General features: G+C 33.2%; 1 protein-coding gene across 1 annotated transcript in view; it reads right to left on the bottom strand.

Moving 5' to 3' along the window:
* Nucleotides 1-24,125, bottom strand: part of MYEF2 (myelin expression factor 2) — a gene marked incomplete at its 5' end in the record, with an annotated part of 50,445 nt that overhangs the window by 22,227 nt on the left and 4,093 nt on the right. The window contains 15 exons of the mRNA XM_079699520.1: nt 4,517-4,568; nt 4,648-4,856; nt 6,614-6,685; nt 6,992-7,090; nt 7,396-7,464; nt 7,760-7,810; nt 9,330-9,431; nt 14,395-14,458; nt 14,578-14,627; nt 15,167-15,320; nt 16,019-16,210; nt 20,236-20,329; nt 20,435-20,442; nt 21,653-21,705; nt 22,941-23,149. Of these exons, the coding sequence (XP_079555646.1) occupies nt 4,517-4,568; nt 4,648-4,856; nt 6,614-6,685; nt 6,992-7,090; nt 7,396-7,464; nt 7,760-7,810; nt 9,330-9,431; nt 14,395-14,458; nt 14,578-14,627; nt 15,167-15,320; nt 16,019-16,210; nt 20,236-20,329; nt 20,435-20,442; nt 21,653-21,705; nt 22,941-23,149 (1,478 nt within the window). The remainder of the gene's footprint in view (nt 1-4,516; nt 4,569-4,647; nt 4,857-6,613; nt 6,686-6,991; nt 7,091-7,395; nt 7,465-7,759; nt 7,811-9,329; nt 9,432-14,394; nt 14,459-14,577; nt 14,628-15,166; nt 15,321-16,018; nt 16,211-20,235; nt 20,330-20,434; nt 20,443-21,652; nt 21,706-22,940; nt 23,150-24,125) is intronic.

Raw genomic sequence — 24,125 nt, 5'->3', positions numbered from 1 at the left:
GGGACCTGAAAAAAAAAGCAAGTTTAATTAAAGAAGCATACCTTGGTAAATGGGAGCACTTTAAAGTGATTTTGAAGAGGACTGTGGAGAATTTTCAGGAGCTTTTAAGGTTAAATGTTCTTCATTATCCTAAATTTACCTGTTTTTCTTAACATAAGTATCCCACCATAGGTTTATTAGCAATACTAAGGTTCACCCAAGCAAGAAATCTTCAAAACTTCCAAGGAAAATATGTAATAATCTCTTGCAAAATCTGTTAATCTCCCAGGACAAGTTTCTCTTTTTTTCTCTTAAATTTCCTCTCTGTTTAGGAATCATGGCTCAAACCCCCAAATTCCTGACCTCACAATGATCTCAAGTCTTTTCTAGCTGACAAGGTCTATCAGCTAAGATACGTGAAACTTCTTACAGTTTGGACACTCAGGTTTATAGAGAAAGTGGCTTATAGATACTTGTTTCACAGTTAGATTGCCCCAAAAAAACCCTAGGTATAGAACTAGAAAGTCCTGTTTTCTAACTTTCTACTTAATCCCATAAAAACACCAACTGAGATATTTTCTTTTCTAAAGATAAATAATTGAGGAGAAAAAAATTTAGTTTTAATTAATTAAAATCAGACTTCTCTGGTTTTGTACATGCTCCAAGGACTCTTTTTTTTTTTTTTTTTTTTTTTTTTTTGCGTTACGCGGGCCTCACTGTTGTGGCCTCTCCCGTTGCAGAGCTCCGGACGCACAGGCTCAGCGGCCATGGCTCACAGGCCCAACCGCTCCGCGGCATGTGGGATCTTCCCGGACTGGGGCATGAACCCATGTCCCCTGCATCGGCAGGCGGACTCTCAACCGCTGTGCCACCAAGGAAGCCCCGAGGACTCTTAAATGACTTAAATATCTACTGATCTTGTGTGATTCCAAGAAAAACAAAATAGGGCTGCTATTTTAGCAACAGTATAAGAGTATGCAATGAGAAATCAGTATTACAGTAATCAAAGATACTGCTGTTACATATACTAACTACAAAACATGACTCTCCTGCAATAAACGAAATCTTTCTACTTTATTTAACTCAGCCTATTAAGTAATCTTGTGGGATATACTCTGGAAAATGATGATGTAAAAGCATATCTAAAAACAGACCAAATTAAAGCACAAACAAATAAATAAATGGTTTAATAAAACCTACTTCCAAAGTACAGCTGTAACATAACCACAGGACAAGAAAGCAAAATCAGATATTCTACAAGAAACTATAATTATGATATGGGGGACAAAGTTTGAGTGTTTCTTTACAAACATAAGAATGTGACTATCTATGAATATTCTTCATATATTGTTTTTACTCTTACTGCATTATTTTTACTGTTATGTTAATCTAGAGTCCACTAGCCATGCTTGAAGCACCATGTGTTTTAGTAAATAAAATCCACCACAAGTCTCCATTTTCTATGCAGTTAACAGGTAGCATACTGATGTAAAAAATGAAAATAATGGAAACCTGTGGAACAACGTTATATTTGGTATGGTTTATAGCAGGAATAGTTAAGAATGGGCTTTCCTTGCACTGCAGTTCTAATACACACTAAGCCAGAGTATAGTTAAAGTGTATAGACAATATGGAAGTTTGAAAAACTACGCCTATTTGACTTCATTAACACAACCTGAACTAATACGGGGTCCAACTCTGAATGGGTCAGTTATTTATACTCAGTCTTCTTAAAAATGTGTATTGAAGAATTACATATAGCAAAATAAAAGAAGATCTACTTTACTATACTCACTTCCTTCTCATCTTGTTATATTTGGGGATATCTGAACACATTTTTTCCTGAATTATACCCGCTAAGGAAATGTTGTATTGAGGGTTATATAACTCATACTCCAACATTTTCTCAATCTTTGTAATTGCCCCACCAAGGACAATTAACCACTCAAGACATTTAATAATCAGAGGGCTTGGTGATGGGCCATTTACTAGCAGTTACTGTCTAGAGGAGAGCATGGAGTACCACTAGACTCCTACTAAGAAGTAATCAAGAGAATATACTTACTCACCTTGGGCTCAGGGGGTTAAAAAAATAGCAAAAAACTGACTTCTACTGTGAAAAGGGGCACTACTGGCTTGGAGCAGGTTAAAAACAAACTTTCCATTCTAAGAAAGAAAAGCTCTAAGATTTGAAAATAAATAAAGTGACGTGGCAGAAAAATAGATGGTTCAGTTCATACAAGCCAGATAATTTCCATAGCTGTCAATGGCTGGACACTTAATTCTATAAATTATTACTGTAACTTATCTTCCTTTCCATCAATGTAAGTTCAAGGTTAAAAACAGGAAGATGGTAGGAAATTATTTAGTATGGTATTACTTTAATATAAATCTGAAAGTCAAAAGCTTTTACAATTAGAATTGAGAAAACAAAACCAAAAATCATTACTCTCATGATATAATACAGACTGATCAAAAAGGGACATAAAAATAGAGCTAAAATAACAGAGTTAAGCACTTTATTTTATTGGCTAAAATGTTGTACAGATTTTTAAAATGTAGATTTGGGGACTAGTTTTTCCTTTTAAAAAATGTTTTTGAATTGTTGATGTCCTTCTGTCAAAACAATGCCAGCAACAAGTATAGAAGCCCACCAAAAGACCTCAAATTTGCTGGAACCCTTGCTCATATCTGATCTTGAAAGGAAATCTGCCTACATACAAGGAAACAGTCAACTCAGTATTGGTCACATTTTCACTAATGTCATTTGTTTGCCCCACTTTGTTCTTTATCTTGTTTCATTTCTACTTTGTAAAATAAAGTCATATGTCATCTGGAGATTCTTTTTCACTGAAACTACAACAGCAGGGATTATCTATACTTGCTGCCACCGCTCCTCATTTGATGGATCTCACTAAGGCCGTAATGTGCTTGTTTCCCCTGTAGCCTATGGGATTCACAGCTAGATGCTGCTTACTCATCCTGGTGGATCTCCTTACTCCTACAAAGACTACCAACACCTCAAAACTTGATAATTCTGCTTTCTCTTAGTAGCGACTATTTACTAGTTGACTTGTTTACAGCAACTTTTTTATCAAGAAAAATTATCTTTCTCTTCTTTGAATAAAATGTAAATAAATATAAATAAAAAGATGATCAACAAAAAGGAGCCACTAGAACATTGTAGACAGATCCACACTGTATGTTCTTTGAGGGCAGGGGTGGTATCTTACTTTCTTCCCCTTTCTAATCCTAATGACAAGCAGACTACCAAAAATACAATATTTGTAGATTTACTTAATAAATAACCAAGTAAATGAATGAAAATCTTTTCAGAATGCTTAACTCATTCATAACATTTAATAAACTCCTACTATACGTGCAGAGGCAATGAAAGGTGCTAGAATAAAAAGATTATGGTTTTTGCCCTCAAGAGCCTCCATCTGGGAGGGAAGAAAACATGTGAACAGATTACTATAAGAAAGTTAGGTATAAAGTACTCTGAGAACACATTAGAGAACAGTTTCCAGAAGGATCACTTTGATCCCTTGTGACAGTGGCTACAAAGGCTACTTTTGTGGGAGAACACTAAACTTATCCCCTTCATGATCTCCAGAAATTAAAGATATATTCCAAATACTCTTAACTTTCCATTAACTCTCAAAGGTTGAATGTACCACTTTTACTTAGCTATTTTTCATCATTATATCCCACCTACATAGTTGTACTATTAATAATTATACTCTCTGGGTTACCATGCAATAACAAAAAAATACTAGCAGGAAATCTGTTACTTTGTTCTACTCACACTAAATCTCTCATCATTACAAGAAATCTGTTACTTTGTTTTACTCACACTAAATCTCTTATCATTACAAAAAAAAAAAAAGGCCCTCTTTTAAAAGTAATAAACCACCTAATCATCTACAGACCTAATGAACATATTACGGTCGTATAGGTAGTATCATTATAGCCAAGAACAGTTTATAAAAGGAACAGAAGGGCCACCAGAATGTACCTGTCTAAGGCATTCTAGGCAGTGGGTTCTACGCTATCAGCTAAGTTTCCTTTATTGTATAGGTGACAGAGTGCGCAGAATGGGTCTCATCTATTAACTCCATATCACTTGGATGTCAGCATTTCATTGGGTCATGTTGACAAAGCACTGTACTACATTATAAACAAAGAAATAAATATACCATTCGTTAGTATTTCCCACATAAAAAACATCCTTTTAAATTCAAGCACTGATGATATTAGTAACCATTTAAAAATCAGGTAATAAGATAAGCCCTTTCTTTATCCACAGGAGACAATGTCAGACTCTACTCTAAATCTTGTTATTTAGTAGTAATTTGCACTGCTGTACGTCAGAGGATAGCAAAATAATTCATTTCTTTGAGGTGGAATTAAACCTGTCATACTACCCAGGAATAAGCATCCGGACAGGTAAAGGTCTAAGCAGTATTTAAAAGTTTAAAATCAATTTTTCCTCCATAATCAATATCAATATATCTACAGTCATTGGCATACTTACCACACTGACTGAATTTCTCTTTTAGTTTCTGCCAAGTCAAGTCAAAAGGCAGCTAGAATGAAAAAAGGTATTAGTAACAGATATACAAGGAAAAAAATAATTTTAAGTATACTTTACATTTAGTTGCTTACATTTCTGACAAATATCTGGTTGCCTTTGGAGCCTATTCTGTCTCTCATTCCGCTTCCCATAGGACCTGATAAAAATCCTCGATCCATATCGATGCTCCTTTCCAGTATAGCTCCTATACCTGGTCCCATTCTATCAAAGCTGGAACTCATCCGATCCAGTCCCATCCCCATTCCTCCAGTCACACTGTTCATGCCACCCATTCCACCACCTGGATTTTCAAGAGGGAAGGGAGGATTTGGGAGTTTGGTGTTTTTATTTTAAAAACAGAAGGAAAAGGAGAAGGAAGAGGAAGAGGGAGAGTAAGAGGAGGGAATCATTTTTGAGAAAGAAAGAGAGAAAAATTAATTCATTTATGTAATTAGACAATATATAAACAAAATTATTTTTATACACACAATATAACAATCTTCCAAGGAACAGATTTTAATTTTGTATATATTCAGTTAGTTGAATGTTAATGGCTAACTGAATCTGTTCATACTATTATACATATACATTTCTAAAAAATTATATTCTGATCATAAAACATAAGTTATATAAATTTTCTATCAATGACTTTATTCATTAATGTTATAGTAGTCTGTATCCTCATTTTTATCTTTTAATAATACCAAGCTTAGTAATTGTTAGAACAAAGACATATGGGGTAAATTCAAATAATTACAACTCCAACATATCAACTGTTGCTCTCATCATACTTGTCCTACATAATATTCTTTTCCTAGCTTACCTTTCACCTCAGTATCTTGTTTCGCATATAATTGCTCTTTTCATATCAATTCAATTTTCAATAACCACAGAAAAACCTAACTTTTAGTCTCTATGTTATACAGAACTTGTGGAGATAACAACAAAAACTGGAATCGCGCTCCTTTAGCCAGAGCTTAAAAATCTAGCTTGTAGCTCGTACCCACTTGATTCTTATACATTGAGTCCCCTTTAACTATTCCAATTCTACTCTTTCTCAATCGTATCCTTTTTTCTCGTACCTAATATACCCATTCTAAAAATTAACATCACCCTCAAATTGGCTTTCTGTGAATAACAAATATAAAATTAGGGGAACAGAAGTATAAACACTGAGGTGAAAAAGGAAGGTAGGGAAGTTATGATTAACAGGGAAAAGGCCAAGGCTGAAAAGATGATGAAAAGAAGGAATAAAATGAGAAGCAAGGTACAATGGAAGTAAGTATCTTCAGCTGACAAGATTTTTTTAACTCACTCTTAGAAGAGTTCAAGTAGACTTTGTTTCCTATTTGTGAGATTTCAATCAATTAAAGGAAGTCGGTAACTATGGAGAGCTCACACAGACATGGTTCAGTAAGCAACACGGGTCAAAAACTAAGCCTTGTGTTAAGGCTTAATATAAGGCCTAAAATGTAGTAGTGGAAACAGACGGAAGAAATTTGGCATTCCCCAGTTTTGCAACAATAGTACTCTTGATTCTATCAAAGAAAAGGTTTAAGAAGCAAGGAAATAAGCATTTCTTTTAACCTTGCCCTCAACCTCAGGAGGTCTCCAGAAGTGTTAGATCTGAGGAGATTCACCTGTGTTTACCAAAAGACATAACTTTTTTTCACAGATGAAATAAGCCAGTCTCCAACAGCAGTTATAGAGAATAAGCAAAGAGACAGAGTTGGTGTTAAAGCTAATGTTGTTCGTGACATATGATCAGAAAAAGGCCCAGATTCTTTAGTTGGAATAAAGGTTCTTGAATTGGGTGACAGTTAACACATATTCTGGTGTTAGTTTAGAAATGTCAAAGAAGTAAAATTCAAAGTTAGTTTAGAAATTTCCAACAGCGATAAACAGTAAAGCTCAATAAATATCAAAGTTTCTCTAAATTATGACAAGTCATATTAACATATAAGAACAAAGTATTACAATACTACAATAACTACTCTTGCAAAGTTTTTTGCAAGTATTCAAATATTACTGTAAAATTCTAGTAAAATTTAAACCTACTTATTCCAGATCCTACTGGACCCATGTTAGAAGCTCCTATTCTTCCTGCAAACCCTCCAATCATTGCACTGCCTAAACAAGGATGGAAAGATAATATACTAATTAATTTTAAATAATCATACTTTAAAATTCCCAAGGTATTATGCTCTCAGAAGATGTACAATAACTGAAAAGTATAAAGTCTTCTACAAATAGGGTTCAAATATGTAAGACACTGAAAAAGAGAGCTAGTACATTAAAACCTCTGAAGTATTTTTCTTCAAGTAATAAATTGCACGAAACATTATAAATTTCTAATTTTTCATACAAAAAAAGACAGCCAAACTTTGAAAAATACAGCCTGCAAAAAGAAAAGGAGAAGTAAACAGCCAGCCCTACCAAGTCTACCAAAGGAATCTCCAAAGCCTCGATTTATTCCAATATCACCACGTCCAAAATCTCTCTCCATGCTACTAGTCATCGCACCACGGTATAGCTCTGAAAAGATTATGCAACAAATTAACCCTTTTTCAAGTATTATCAATAAACAGTAATCCATTTAGGAACTTATTGAAACTAAACTGTAATGACAGCAAAAGTCACAATACAAGAAGTCCATGATATACCCAACCTACTTCACATGACACAGATATCCCAGTCCTGCTCTGCCTGTCCCTATCCCCTGGTGCCCATACATCCTCTGAAAACATCTACAGTATCCATTCCTAAGTAAAGGGGGGACACTTTTAATAATGGGGAAAATGAAATGTAGCAAACACATCCCATTATATACATTTACCTACCTCCCATTCGACCAACTCCTCCAAATCCTCCCATGCTACTCATTGCTTCCAGACCACCAAACCCAATTCCTATGGAATAAAGATTAAGTTTGAGATCTGTCAGTTATATAGCTGAAAGGTACATTTTGTAAATGTTAAGTCTCATCAGTAAGCTCTTCATCCACCCTACCTTGTGCAACTGCTTCTTAACACATCACCTTCCATATCCCTTAAGTATGTACTAGGCTCAATTTCTGCTAGCAGCATTTAGGAGGTGAGCCAGCAATAAACCATGACTTTTGTTTCCCTTGGAATTCTCAACATAGTTTCTAACTTACTAAACTTGGTGATGGGTACATACAAGAAAACAAATGCTTATACATACCTCCTCCAATTCTATTCATTCCTCCAAAACCTGGACCATCCATTCCCATACCTCAAATAAAATACACAATATGTACTTTCAGTAAATCTTATTTTAATGACTAAAGAATGACATAATGCAACACAGCAAAATAGATACCAATGGTCTAGTCACAGTGGAATACTAGAGAAGCAGCAGGGCACAGATGGGACGGTTTAAAGTGCTATGCCACAGCAGTTGTCTAATCATGAGTCTTCAAAAAGGCCTCTTTGAATATTTATTAGACAAGAAAACAAAATTCACTGGTCATACTCACATTCAGTTAGAGAATATCTAGGACTAGGTAATCGTTCATTTTTTTTTTCAGCTCAGACACACAAATATCACTACAGCAGATTGAGAGATCAGGTCAGAAAGTAAGGACTCCTTTAAACATGGCAGCTAAGGGAGCAGTAAAAAATGAAAGAATAAAAATAGCATGTGTTTAGGAGGGTAGAGGGCCTAAGAGTAAGGGAGAAGATTTCCATCTGTTTAGATCATAATGATTACCATAACTATCCTCACAATTTAAAATGTAACTATAACATCTCAACAAAAATAGAAACCAGACAGCATTAATTAGTCCATCAACTAAAACAGCAATTCTCAAAATATGGTCTAAGGACCTTTGAGGGTTCAATAGGTCAAAACTCCTTCATTATCCAAATAACACTAAGATATTGACTGTTTTACTCTCATTTTCTCATGAGTATAAGGTGGAATTTTCCAGAAACTACATGATAGATGACACTGTAACAAATTGAATGCAAAAGCAGATATAAGAGCATGACTGTCTTGCATTAAGCCAAACATTAAAGAGATGTACAAAAAGGTGAAATAATATCACTCTTCTCACTAATTTTTGTATTGGAAAATACAATTTATTTTCTTAAAACTTACATTCATTTTAACACAGAATGGGTTTATCACTGTTATCTTAAATAAATATGTAAATTCTTTTACATTTCTAAGTTTTAATTTCGAATACAGTAAAATTGACAAATATAACTACATAAACAAAAGCACTTTGGGGTCCTCAACAAATTTTAAGAGTATAAAAGGGTTCTGAAACCAAAAAGTTTAAAAATCAATCTTCAAACATAAACTGTAGGTTAGTCTATGTGAATAGCCAAACAGCTATCTGAAAAGCTACCCTCCCAGCTAGATATTCAAACTTAAATTGCTTATATGGTAGTATTTCAGCCATTCCACAAATATTGTATATCCATGATACACAAGGCATAAACTATGTTGAATATTCTCCTTCTACCTTAAAGACAATTCAAAATCTAAAAGGCTAAAGGCTAGCTAAAAGTGCTAAAAGGCTAGCTGTAACGTGGCTGGCCTCAGAGGAACCCTCCTGACCTTTTGTTCAACCTCTTTCATGTTCTCTGCTCTCAAAGGTTTCATTCCTTTTTCAGACTAAAGTAACATCTTAAATATTCAACTATAAACTACAGTCCTTTAAATATTATTACAAACTAGTAAATATAAGCTTTACAATGTAGCAAATGTATCATTTAAAAAGAAATAATAAAGTTAGAATACTCACCACTTGGACCTAAATTTCCCATTACACCACCTATGTTCAACTGGCTGGCACTAATAGGCTGTCCACCTGGACCAAGTCCCATTCCAATGCCTCCAAGACCACCTAAAACACAAATAAGAATATTATTACCAACTCATATATGATCAACTAACTGACACTGAAAAATTTTTTAAAGCTATATGCCTGTAGTAGTATTTCTAAAATTTTGCAAATTTGTAAATAAGAGCACCAGTTCTTGTTTTCATTGGAATGCAGCACATTGAAGCCTCACTATAATATCATTTACTAATGAGAAGTGTTTTATGAAGCAGATCCATCTTATATCCCAGTTAAAGGCATACTGAAAAAGAGTAATGAAATATCAAGAGGATTTTGAACCACCTTATAAATGACATACATATCTGAAAATAAGAATCTTGCTTGAATCTGTAGACCCTCTTAAAACCTAGGAATTACTTTTCAGATGGTTCAAATAAAACTAAAACGTCAACAAACATGAAAACATTGAATAAAGCAAACGTTACATTACCTAGTTTTATCATTGACATAAATATTTATTTATATAAATAAATACATTTATTTATATTTATATGGTATTTTAATTTATATACTATGGTATACAGTGTTTTCACATCTATTATCCATAGATGAGGTAATTTTTGAGACCGTTAAGTTACTTGTACAATGCCATTTAACTACGTGATTAAGCTAAGACTAGAATTCAAGTTTTCTGTCTCTAAATCCAGTATTCTTTTTACTTTCTCTCTTAAACTAAGTTCACCGAAAAGAGACTGTAAGAAGATAATCTGATGACTTAAAGACTGCGGGAACTGTTTTATTCTACTAAATCTGAGTTTGGCTAAAAAGTTCTTGCTAGTCAATGTAGCAATTAGTAAGTGGTAAGGGCTGAGAAAACCATATACTATATATATATTTTTAAAAAGAGTACAGAAGCATGTCGTGTTAAATTGGAGATCAATGTGACCTGGTAAAAGAAATATCTTTTTTAGCTCAGTCCCTAAAAATGGTTCAAAGCAATAGCACACTTGACTATCAACAATGCTCATGTCTACACCTAAAACTCTTATTTTCATCTCTGATATCACTCTTCAGTAAAAGGAACCAGGGCTCTTTTAAAGTAGGCCAATCTCATGTCTTTGAACAAGAAAAATCTTCATGGATCTGGGAAATCCCATTCTCACCAGAAAGTAATAGCAGAGGCATAGGAAATGAGAGGTCCCCACTTGCCAAGTTATAATAATTTGAGAAAAAGAAGTGGGGGGTTGGGGAGAAAGGAAAAAAATAGGGAGGTTAATAATGATTAACTTAACTAAAACAACAAACTGATTCTGTTAAAGTCTATGAGTTCATATTACATCTCAATAGAAAAGAGTACATAAAACCATAAATTTTGAAAAGAACAGATATGAAAGTATGAATGTAATTTTAAAATCTAAATAAACTGAAAAGTACTAACAGTGGAAAAGTAAATCAAAAGCCCCTACTTTATAAAACCAGGATATTAATAGATGACACCCTGAGTGATAAGGAAGGGCAGGAAAGGACTGCCCTACAAAGGGAGAACAGGTAATATTCAAAGACATATAAGCTGAGAATTTTCGAGAATTTATTTTAAAAAACTGAATTCTCAATTGTGAAAGCCCAATAAACAGTAATCCACATCCACACTGTAGTAAAACTGCATGCCAAAGACAAAGATCTTAAAATCAGCTACATGAAGAGCACAGCTTATCTATAAAGAAAGGACAGTTCAGATGATAGCTGACTCGATAGCAACAATAGAAGCCAGTAGACTGGAATATTTTTAAAGTGTTGAGAGAAAATAAGTATCTTAAACTATATAACCAGTGAAACTATCTTTGAAGACATTTATAGACAAACCAAAATTAAGAGAATTTACTAACAACAGATACTCACTGAAAGAGCTTTTAAAATATATGCTTCAGGGGAAAAAAATAGTGCCAGGGCCTGTGAAAGCAGATGATAAGTAATAATAATGCCTAATTTGTGGGACTGGAAACAAAGCAATATATAACTAAAACATTGAGCAATAACAGCATATAATTCAGTAGGAAAGTGATTAGAATTAGAGCATTCAAAGGTCATTCTACTATTGAGAATAACTATATTAACTTCAGACTTTATATAGACATATTAAAATATCCAGAATAACCACCAAAAGAGAAAGGTAGGAGAAAAATAAATATAAACATTTGTAAAACACAGAAAAATAAAACACAAAATAAGATAATGGGAATTAATCCAAATAAATCTACAAATGTGAATAAACAAAACAAAGCTGTTGTATCTACATTACTATTAGAAAAATGACTTAAAGGTAGTTACTAAGTATGAAATCACTCTATAATGATAAAATCTTGATTCACTAAGAAAATATATCAGTTCTAAACCTGCATGCACCTACTGAATTAGTTTCAAAATAGTTCAAGTAAAAACAAGAAAAAATATGCGAATTCACCATTACAGCAGGGGATTTTACCATAAACTTATCTCAGTAATTGATAGCACAAGCAGACAAAATTACTAGCAGAGATATAATCCAAATGATTAACAAACTTGATTTAATGGACATATACAGAACAGTATACTGCACACCTGAAGTATTTATTAAAATGTATCATATATTAGGCCACAATGCAAAGTCCAAATTAATTAATTGATTCCAAGGAATCACAGAGACCATCTTCTATGACCACACTGTTAAGTTAGAAGTTAGTAAGAAAAAAAGTTTACATTTGGAAATTCAAAAATATATGACTTAGGAAGAAATCATAATGGCAATTTAATAAAAATTAAATCACAATAAAGACACTCTATAGCAAAACTTGTATATAGTGGCCAAATTTATAGTCATAACTACTTGTATTAAAAAAGAGGCTGCAAATTAGTGAAGTACACATTCAACTTAAGGAGTTAGGACAAAAATAAGAGACTAAACCCAAAGAAATAGAGAAGGAAATAAAACTAAGAGAATAAATTAAAATATAAAAAATGGAATTCACTTTTTGAAAGCACTAATAAAACTGACAAATCTCTAAGAAAAACTGACTAAGGGGGCTTCCCTGGTGGCGCAGTGGTTAAGAATCCGCCTGCCAATGTAGGGGACACGGGCTCAAGCCCTGGTCCGGGAAGATCTCACGTGCTGCAGAGCAACAAAGTCCATCCACAACTACTGAGCCTGTGCTCTAGAGCCCGCGAGCCACAACTACTGAGCCCATGCACCACAACTACTGAAGCCTGCACGCCTATAGCCTGTGCTCTGCAACAAGAGAAGACACGGCAATGAGAAGCCCATGCACCGCAACGAAGAGTAGCCCCCGCTCACCGCAATTAGAGAAAGCCCATGAGCAGCAGCAAAGACCCAATGCAGCAAAAAATAAATAAAATAAATACATTTTTTAAAAAAAAAGAAAAAAAGACAAATTGCAAACCACTGGAATTTAAAAAAGAACTATAGATGTGGCAAAAATTTAGAGACTATTTTATGCCAATAAATCTGAAGATGAAGAAAAACAGTAAAATTCTCAGAAAAGTAGAAATTATCACAATTGAGTCAAGAAGCAATAGGAAATATGAACAATAAATAGTTAAAAATCTTCCCACAAACAATACAAGGCCAGTTCTACAAATAATTTCTAGCAAACATTGAGAACATATTATTCTAAGAGAAAAAGAACAAAACACTCAACTTAGTATTGTTTCTAATAACAAAAAATTAGAATAACCTAAAAAATATATATGTAAAATGTGGTATTAGCAGTTAAAATAAAGGAACTAGAGCTACAATCTATCAACATAAATCTCAGAAACAATGTTAAACCAAAACCAGCAAGTTGCAGAATAATAGGCACAATATAATTTCACTCACACCAAATTTTAAATCCAGCAAAACAATTTCATATAATGTTTATGGATGTATAAATGTGTGATCACGTTATTAAAACCTAAACGATAAACACTGTATTCATAAGTTGTTTCCTCTAGGTAAGGTATCTAGTGGGAGATGGTAGGGGAGAAGAATCTTTATCTGTAAAATTTTATTTTAAAGAAAAATCACCTAAAACAAATATGGTCTACACAGCTACACTAGTGATTTTATATTTGTCTATATATTTTAAATATTTTATGGAAAAAAACTTTAATAATAACCAGAGAAAATACAACAAAAAGTAAGAACACGAGATAGTATTTACTGAGTGCTTACATTATGCCAGAACTGTTCTAAGTGCTTTACATATACTATATATTAATTCATGTAATACTCATGCCAACCCCATGAAGTAGGTACTATCAAGCATCCTCATTTTGAACATGGGGTATTGAGACACAGATGTTAAGTACATCATATTGCTGTTTTATAATCCTTTGGAAAACAATTTGATAATACTGATCAATGCACATACCTGAAAACCTGTAAATCTACATCAAGATATCTATCTTAAGGAAATAACCAAAAACATACCAAAGATTTGTATACAAAAAGAAAGAAAAAGAAAAAACTCTATTGGTGATTAAAGGGAAAATGTTAAAATACCTAAAATATACATAACAGTGAAATAGTTATGGAGCATCCATATGATAGATTATTAATAGCCAATAAATTTTGGAAAGAATTTTTAACATAGAATAATGTTTTTGTTAAACAAAAAAATAGAAAATTATTTATATGGTAGTTCTCAACTATGTAAAAAAATACACCTAGAAGGAAAGACTGGAAGGAAATGCACAAAAATGTTATAATGGAGGTTACTTATGGGTGGTAAAATCACAACGATTTTTTTTCCCCCTCACATATGAGCTTAACAAATTTTTTAGTATACATTGCTTTTATAATCAGGAAAAACTACAAAAAGAAAGAAAAGTGTCTGTCACATATAATCAATTATGCCCAACTAGCTCCATAACTCCAAACACCAAACTGTGGGCAACTTGGGAAGTAGGCACAAAAATAAAGTTTTGCTTAGCATATAATGAAATTGAAAAAGAATAGTCTGTATTACTTCTAATAATAGCTTTTACTTACGTGGTAATTGTGGTGTTTTACTATCATGTGAACGGTAGTCTTCATGAGGGACAGACTTGTCATCCTAATTGCAAAAAAGTTTATTATATGGTTAATATATAATTAAAAAGATCTGTAACATAGAAGAGAGCAGATAAAACATTTGAAGAGGTTGGAGAGTTGAAGTGATATACAGGAACTCACCATTTTCACATGCATAGGTCTATCAAACAAAAACTGCCCATTGAACATAGCTGTTGGTTCAGTCAAGGAAAGCCAGTTAGGCAACTATGAAATTATACTTGAACACAAACACATTTTTAATAATCATATTTAGCATCAGACTATCTCTGTTATTTTAAAAAACATCCTTAGTATTTTACTTATTTGTATTAGTCTATTCCGCATACTCAAAAATCTTCAGTTCTTTGCTTTATAGTTTTATTTTATAAATATCTTTTAATTCAACCACTGCAAAAAGAAAATTAACAAGGCTTCATTTAAAGCAACTGTATTAATGCACAATGAATTACATTACTGTCAACAGCATGTATACAATTAGTTGTGGTAGGAAGAGAAAGTAGAAAAAAGTTCATACCAGGCCTATACAATATGGCTAATTCAAGTTTTAAGAGTGACTTTAGTACTTGGACATAGTAAAGGTTTTATGTGCTGGAGACCAAATTCTAATACACATTTCTAAGCCAGGCAACCTTAAATTCCATAATCCCCACAAAACGGTATCAAACTTCTTCAACCTTATTAAATAATGCTAAAGTGTAAATCAGGATACAAATTGCTTGAACTGCTTCAATTGCTTGTTCAAAAGTGACTGTGCCCATTCCTCTGCTCTTGCCATCTTTGTCTTCTTTAATATCTGCCCGCTTTACAGTTCCAGCTATGCTGAACACTTCCTTTAGCTTCTTCCAACCAACTTTGAAGTCAAGCTTAATATAAAATTATATAAAGTTACATACCTATTAACTCCTCTCCCCACTTATAAACAATACAAATCTTTTCTAAACTCTCAAAAATATAAAGAACTATAATTCTTGTTAAACAGTGTATCAATAGTCTTCACGCAGAAACATCTTAAATTGTTAAAGATCGGTTAAGCTACATCTACATTGTTCCTTACCCTTAATTTTTTTAATTCCCAAAACAGTCTCTCAGAGCTGCTCAATCCTGTTTTGTACATTTGAAACTTTCATATCTATTTTTACTGACAGAAATTCAGATTTTGGAAAGTATGGTTGATATCACTGACTTCCAAAAGCTTAGAACAAATGACAAACCAACTACAACATGCACATTCACAAATATCAAATATCAAAGCTAAAGAAAGAAATCCATTTACCAGTATGAACAAAAATCACATATAATGTAAGTACATAATTTCAAGAACTGCTTAAGTGTTTATAAATTCCACAGTTCTGTTTTAAAAAATCCTAAATACTCGTATTTACACTCTGACCTTATATTTATGGACTTAAATTGGGTTTGAGTTTACAATAATTACTGTTTTGCTTAGTTAAAAACAAGCAAAATGTTCTATAAACCTATGACCCATTCATCTAATTAAATAATCTCATGATTAGAACTAAATATCTGAATGGCAAATTTTTAGAGTAAAGCTTAAACTTACATTAGCAACAAAAATTGTGGAACCAAGTCTACCAGCCTGCAAATTACTGATAACCTCAGGAGGAATGTTTGGATTATTGAGAATGGAAGGTGGTAAATTCATCAATCCCGATCCCATGTCGGGTACATGTCCTCCTGGAAATGATCCTCCTGTTCGTTGCAGTGCCCTACGAGCATTTTCTCCATCAGGATCCTATAACACACAGTGAATGTTAAATGCCACCAGATACATCAGTAAGTCTATATCACTAAAATAACAACTTCAAATTCTACAGCAGCTATCCCAACTGGCTCAAATTAGTGGCCCTCTTGAAGAGTGAGCTTTTTTCTCATCCAGAGAATTCAGTCCCATAAAAACCTGTGGATAGACAAAAGATTTCAGTCTCCAGGGATGTCAATTAAATACCTCTTTCCAATCACTAAAGTCACTTAAGAACTTGAAATTAGTTTAATTTTGTCCTCATACAGGTATACAAGTATATGGCACACACACATAAATCCACATAACTCAAAGAGGAACAAAATACTTACTGTGACTCTTATTCTGACCACTATATGCCCAATGTAATGCCAAATTCATACTAACTCAAAGCTTTCAACAGAAGAACAGCCTGTTATAAAACCCAGGAATACTGGGGTAGAGGGGAACTGTTATAATGTGTAAATTTCATTCTCGAACAAAATACAATTATCCACCTTCCAACCTCTTTCCATCCTCAACAATGATTATGATCTGAGATGGAGGGAGAAGGGAGATAAAGAAAGGCATGAAGAATGGTACTAAACATTGGTTGGTTTTTGTTTTTGTTTTCTTTAGTTCATTGACTTTTAAGAGAAATATGCTGCCTTTAAACAAAGCAAAAAAGGCAAGGTTAAACATACTTCTCACTCATCTCAGTAAGTAGAGTACAAAAAACAAACAAAAACCACATAAACACACAGATAGACTATCATCTGCAATACCAAATGATTATGATATATGTAACCATCAACTCTACTCTGCTGGCCTCCATCTGGGAATACTAATAAAAAGGAAGTTGGATGACTTTAATAAATTTTCTAGAAAGGCTGGAAAACAGAAGGTGAAGTGAATGTAAGAATAAAGATATTCTGGCATCCAATGTATTCCATCACCATGAAGAAATAAAAAGAAATACAAAAGCAAAGAAATTGATGTTTTGAAGAATGCTATAAAACTCTTTAAGTTAATAAATAATTCAGGTCTAAGGTTTCAAAACCTTGCACAAATACAAAACTTAGAATAGTGGTTACCTATGGGGGAAGGAGGAGGACATAGCAGGGAAGATGCTTCATGAACCACTAAGATAGTCAGATTGTTTGTCCTTTACATCTTAACATTAATAAAACATATTGTTATATTTTGATTTTTTTAGGTATGACATATAAACATATATACACACAAAAATATAAACACACATATAAAACATATATAAAATACAAATTATGTAAAACCACCTACTATATAGCATGATTTTTATTCCTCTTTTCTCCTTAGATGTCAGCCTGCCAGTCACTGCCCGCTACTGCCATGAGAGGGCCTATAATAAGTTTACAACTGCTACTAAAGCTCACTTAATTAAATTTAAAAATGCAATTCTAATATCTGTTAATGAACATTGGAAATATACTTTTCCCTAGACTCGAACTAGTATTTCTCAGCACTGACCCCAGCCACCCATGTGAAAATCAGATAATTCCAAGAAAGGGACCTTTAGAGATATTAATCCAAAAAAGTTAACTGAATAAAGAACACCTCATCATTTAGCCAGGCCAAACTCAACCATTTTTCTCTTTAGGAAGTAAAAAAATGGGAGTATCCTATATCAACTTGGATCACATAACTCTATTATAGGATCTCTGAAATATTACTGAGGATCTACAATGTGTTAAAACTTAAAAGAACACAAACAGTACGGGCTTGGCCTTTAGCATCCAATAAACTTTTTTTCCAGTTTAAAAAAATAAAAAGACACAGAATCTATAATACTTGTCTTTTTTTTTTTTTTGGCCGCACTTTGAGCCTCGTGGGATCTTAGTTCCCCGACTAGGAACTGAACCCAGGCCCTCGGCAGTGAGACCACAGAGTCCTAACCACTGGACCGCCAGGGAATTCCATATAACACTGGTCATTTGAAGAGGAATAGGAAACATCATAAAAAAGCAAGTCATAATTCTCAAAATAATAATTTCCCAAATGGTGGCTGTTCTACAAATGTCACCCTTATGGGAAATTATTAGGTTATCAGCACATTTCCGGAAAACTGGTCCTGGCTTACGCATAAAAATTACCAAATAAATGGCTGGCACAGATTACAACAGTCTAAACTTTCTCTACCAATTTTCTACATCTCAGTCAAAATATTTAAAAAGAAAAAAAAAAGAAAGGAAAGAATAAGCCCCTAGGCTCAAATAGAATTAGAGAAATTCAGAAGCTGACTCCAATAAAGGGATATGGGATACCTGTATTTGTTGGCAGCATGGCCTTTAATTTTAAGCTATTATCACCTCATATCCAGGAACAAAAGACCAAGGACCAGTAACACTCCCACCTTGGGCGGGAATAACAACAATCAAAATTATTATTACAGGACTTCCCTGGTGGCACAGTGGTAAAGAATCCATCTGCTAATGCAGGGGACATGGGTTTGAGCCCTGGTCCAGGAAGATCCCACATACCGCAGAGCAACTAAGCCGGTGCGCCACAACTACCGAGCCTGCACGCTAGAGCCTGCGAGCCACAACTACTGAGCCCAAGTGCCACAACAACTGAAGCCCGTGTGCCTAGAGCCTGTGCTCCGCAACAAGAGAAGCCTCTGCAATAAGAAGCCCGTGCACTGCAATGAAGAGAACCCCCCACCAGCCACAACTAGAGAAAGCCCACGCAAAGCAACAAAAACCCAACGCAGCCAAAATAAATTAATTAATTTTTTTAAGTTAAAAAAATTATTATTACAGCTAACATTTATTATGTAGTTACTATATTTTCAGCACTGTGCTAAGTGCTTTATATAATTATAACAAATATGTAACATTTATTGTTTTACATATATTAACTCTTTGAGTCCTCATAACACTATCAGATAGATTCTAGTATCATACCCATTTTAGTGATAAGAAAACAGAGAGGTTAAGTAATTTGCCCTGGGTCAGATTCTCTGATGCCAGAGACTGAGCTTTTTTAATCCTCATAAATGTATCTCCATTTAATCCTCATAAAAACCCTAACTAGGTAAGTATTATCTGTATACTATCATAATTACTAAGGTTTAGAGAATAACTCAACTAAGTCACACAGCTAGAAAGTGATAGAGCTGGGACTCAAACCAATACCATACTAAATTAAATTGTGACTGACAGTACTGCTCTACAATGCTTTGTATCCATGTTGGTGGAAACTCTTCAGGGTCCCAAAGTTACATCCTTTATCATTTTTTACTATAGACTTTAGCAAGGATATATACATACGTGGTCTGTGATCAACTATTCAGATAAGATCAACAATATGAACTAAAGAAAGACATGAAAATGACTTCTATTCAAGCTAATCATTTCCAAGGTAAACTACACCTAACTGTAAACAGTTTTTCACATATCTTCCGATCATTCTTTTGTCAACATATTTATACACTGCTTCATACAGCGGGAACATCTCCACTTTAGGGGTTTCCAAGTTCCAGTTATAAATTTCACTAACCGATTTATAACTTTTCTTAAATTTTAATCTGGCATAGTTTCAGGTTAATTTTATTAAAAGTGAATATCAATTTTATTCAAATCCATAAGGTATTTGCATTATTAAGCAAACTTTAATTATCAACTAGAATATCTACAATATTTCTTAAATCTAATAACACAGTCTAAAAACTGAAAATGTTTATACCAAGTATAAACTTGGTATAAAAAAGTCAGCACCTTAAGTTTGTCATCTTTAAATTTCTGTGTCCTGTAATTTTTTAGAATCATACACCCTTGCTTATAATAACTTGGAACAAATCATATACATAGGATACTGCTTAAGGGCAAATAGGAAATCATGTACAAGCAAAACTATCATCAATTATATAATGCTTTAGTAAGCATCTACCCTTTAAAAAAAAATGCTGTAATCAGATAAATAACCTTACTAGATGAAAATCCAAAGAAGACATGTCCTTACAATTCAAATGTTTAAATTATTCCAAATATAAGAAATCTTACCTCTTTGATATTCAAGGGTCTTCCGCTAAGATCATATTTATTCATAGTTTCTAGTGCTTTCTTGACAAATTCTTCATCTTTGAATTCAACCACACTTAATGGGGAAAAAATTTATAGGAAATGTTTATGTACTAAGATTTTTTTTTCCAATCATAAGTTTAAATTTGACTTAAGATACTTAAAAAAAGAAAATTCTTACCCACAACCCTATATCCAGGTAGATTTGTCAATATATGCAAAAGAAAAAAAGTTCTGGATCAGTAGACGAAGTTAATGGCAGATTCTAACATTTAAATAATTAAAAATCAGTAATACAATCATTCTTTGTCTTTTAGACCTCCAGAACGTAACAGGCACGTGACCACAAATTTTCTGTAAACTTTTAGATCTATCTATTTAAGATTATAGAATCTAGCATCTAACAAGCTTGGAGCACATTTTAACTTTTAGATGATCTTCTTTAAAACTAAAGTAATGTCATACCACAAATTCAATCAAAAGTAACTCAAGGCTCTCAAATACCTATCTTTACATTGTTACGAATATTTTTGAAAGATACATGGTACACAAATAGTTTTTAATGTAAAATTTTCAATTTTATTAAAATCAAAATAGGAAATATTAATCTAATGTTAAACAAAGTTCTCAAAACTGGCTGCACACAATTTAATAGCATCCAGTTGTAAGTATATAAAAAAAAAAAACTATGCTAAAGAAACAAATTAGTAGAATCAGTTTTTAAATAATTCCTTGTCAATATTACTGTTCAAAGTGCCATTTGAATGTGATGACAAAGTTTTTATTTCTCATGCACCCAACTGGTTTTTGCTAGTATAATTAAACATTGTTAAAAAGCTTTCCATTATATTCTTCAATATATTGCTTTCTTACTAAAATCAAAATCTACTATCAACCAATTCCTTCTATGTCAATTTAATCATCAATGTTATTCATACCAATTGGTCAGAGCACTGCCTTTTATGTAGTCCTGCAGGCTACCAAATTAGGCTCTTCAGTGCAAGTTTCAAACGTACATTCTGATTTAACACCTTTAAGCTATAGGCCTCTCATAGAACTCTTAGGAAATATTATCAATTCAGTGATTTTTAAAATATCCTTAAAGACATCAAAACACAACAAAAAATATCCCATATTAAAATCTATTGGCTAAGAAGCATTACCTTAGAGCATTAGAAAAGTGAACGCCCTTTATGAGCATTTACAAAACCCATCCCTTCAAGGCAGCTAGTTTGGTTTGTATAAGTGTCAGACTTGCTAGTATAAAGCCTCAAATCTTTCATAATAAAGTAAAACAAAATGAAACTTAAGTTTCCAAAAACTGGTACAAGTATTATACAAGAAGTAAACTGCTGAGGAACTTTTAAACCTCAAGCAGATTATTGCCCACAGCACTTACCCTTGATTTTCCTTCCGCATCCTTAAAGAGCTCCACGTATGTAACCTCACCAACTACATAAGACATACAAAAGGAAGATACCAAGAAACAATACATTTAAACACCAATATCTTGCTTTACTGCACACCTGTGCACAACTCTACAGAAAAGCACCTATTATTCACCAACAATCAAAACCAGACCAACGTACCTCCTGTCAATGGCTATGTAAATTTAACTAATTTTCAGAAATGTACATCATCCACATTCTCTAAAAAAGCTAACAACCATATTAACCTAATTCATGCTACAGATCATATTTTGGCCAGCATGATATAGTTGGTGAACAAATGCACATATACATACAAATGGTCCCTTAGCCTATCATATTAAAAACATCAACATTAGCACTTTTCAAATAACTTTGGTCGCCTACACACAACAGCTGTTTTAAGGTGACTTTCTACCTGAATGTCTTCAATCTTGTTTGCCGTCAGTAAACTAAATTTACAAGTCATGCTTCACAGCAAGCCACACACTTTCTAAATAAAGTCAATGAATAAAACCAATCAAATAGTTGTCACCTTACAACAGATACACCAATGCAAATTTTTTTTTATTTATTAGAAGAGATCAGCCTCAAAACCAAGTAAGTAGTTTGCAGGACTGTTGAAACTCAATTTTTCAAGAGATAACAAAACTAACTTTTACAAGATCAAGTATTAAAAATATTTTTCCCCAAAATCAACCATGTATATAAAATGAAGGTTTTCAGGTTATTCTGAAAACAAAACTGCAACAGCAGTAACGCAATTTTAATATAGAACTGCAGAGACAGCATCATGACATTCATGACAATGCAAACAAAATGAATTCCACAGCCAGATTCCAGACTCCACCAAGATAATAACAAAACAGCTTTTGGAAAAAAAAATAATCAGACCTTATTATTCATACGTTAACGCTCTAAATGTATTGCTTACCTAATGCAATAGGCCTTTAAAAATCTATAAAAACTTCAACTAGACAAAGCAATCACTTTAACAAAATTCTTGGTGGCATGCATATGCTGGTTCGCTACTACCCCACTAAAATGGCAAAAAAAAAAAAAACAAAAAAAACCTTCATTTATCCATACTACCTTGTAATGAAATTGTGTCAAGTGAAAGAAGAGGAAAAGATTAATTTATGTGTCAAAAAAATCAATTTTTTGAGTCTGTGTGGCTAACAGGAATAAAAAAATGTTTGTTTAGCTCCCTCCTCATTCTATATGAAAATTACCAACAATGGGTTTATCAAAAATAGTTACCTTTTTCTCTCATTAGATCTTTAATGGCTTGCCATTTCATGTCATATGGGATGTTGCTAATAAAAACTCTGTTACGATTTGGACCCTTCTTTTCTCCAGTGCCTGAGTTCTTGTCTTTTGAATAAGGATGAAATCTGTTGGCTTTCTTATTTCCTGTAGATTTTTCTTTTAATTCAGATTTCTCTTCTTTGACTGATTCATCATTCTCCCTGTGAATTAAAAATAAAACAAAAAACAGAACAACAAAAAGAAAACCTCAGAGTGGCTTCCATAATTTAAGTCTACGTTAAATAAATATTTCATATTTATCACTTCGCTTCACAAAATTCTCCCCTAAGTTAGACCTCAGCAAAGCAGCTGGAGACTCAGCCTACTAGCTTCGAAATTACCCAATGTCTTTTCAAAGCAATGATTTGGGCATATTACCAAAGTTTTCGTTTAACAACCCTCCTTTTTTTCCGTATTAAATAGCTGCAGCATTCAAACAAATCCAGTTTTTCCCATCATACTACTTAATAAACGTTGTTAGAACCTAACAAGAGGGTAAAATGGGTGATTTTATTTCTAGAGTATATTAAAACTTCCACCTTTAATGGAGAATTAACTTTCTGGGCCTCATTCAGAACTCTACAAAAATTAATTTACAAAATGAGACCCAGAAAAAGTTTCTCTCTTAAAGGTTAATGGTTTCCTCCCAGAACTTTCCTCTTCCATTGCTTTAAGAACATAATTAAAACACAATTTTATCTATATACTCCCATATGACTCTCATAATTTTTGTCTCTTCCCAATTTGGTCAACATAGAAAAATGATAAGGTATCCTATTTTCATGCCCAATATTTTCTGTGTTTTAACCTATAAACTAGGATAGCGTACTTCATAGAATCATGCCATTTTTATTAGTAGTATCACCTAAAATGGTGGGATGGGATGGAGAAGGGAAGCAGTACTTAAATGCAACATGAACCAGAATTTTATAAATCTACTTTTTAATGAGGTCCTAACTGGAAAAATATTTAATTTATAAGATTGCAATCACATTACAACTATATGATGCTATCCACCAAGCACCTGTAACATGTTAAGTATACACTTAACGCAAACCCTAAAGATAAAAATCTGGAGATACATTTTAAAAATGCAATTTACTTTTCAAAAGTAATTTTTTTTTTTTTGCAGAAGAA

This window comes from Hyperoodon ampullatus (genome assembly GCF_949752795.1).
Source record: "Hyperoodon ampullatus genome assembly, chromosome: 3".
In the NCBI taxonomy this organism is placed as follows: domain Eukaryota; kingdom Metazoa; phylum Chordata; class Mammalia; order Artiodactyla; family Ziphiidae; genus Hyperoodon; species Hyperoodon ampullatus.
Note: the sequence above shows the minus strand (reverse complement) of the source record. Positions and strands in the feature narration are given on the sequence as shown.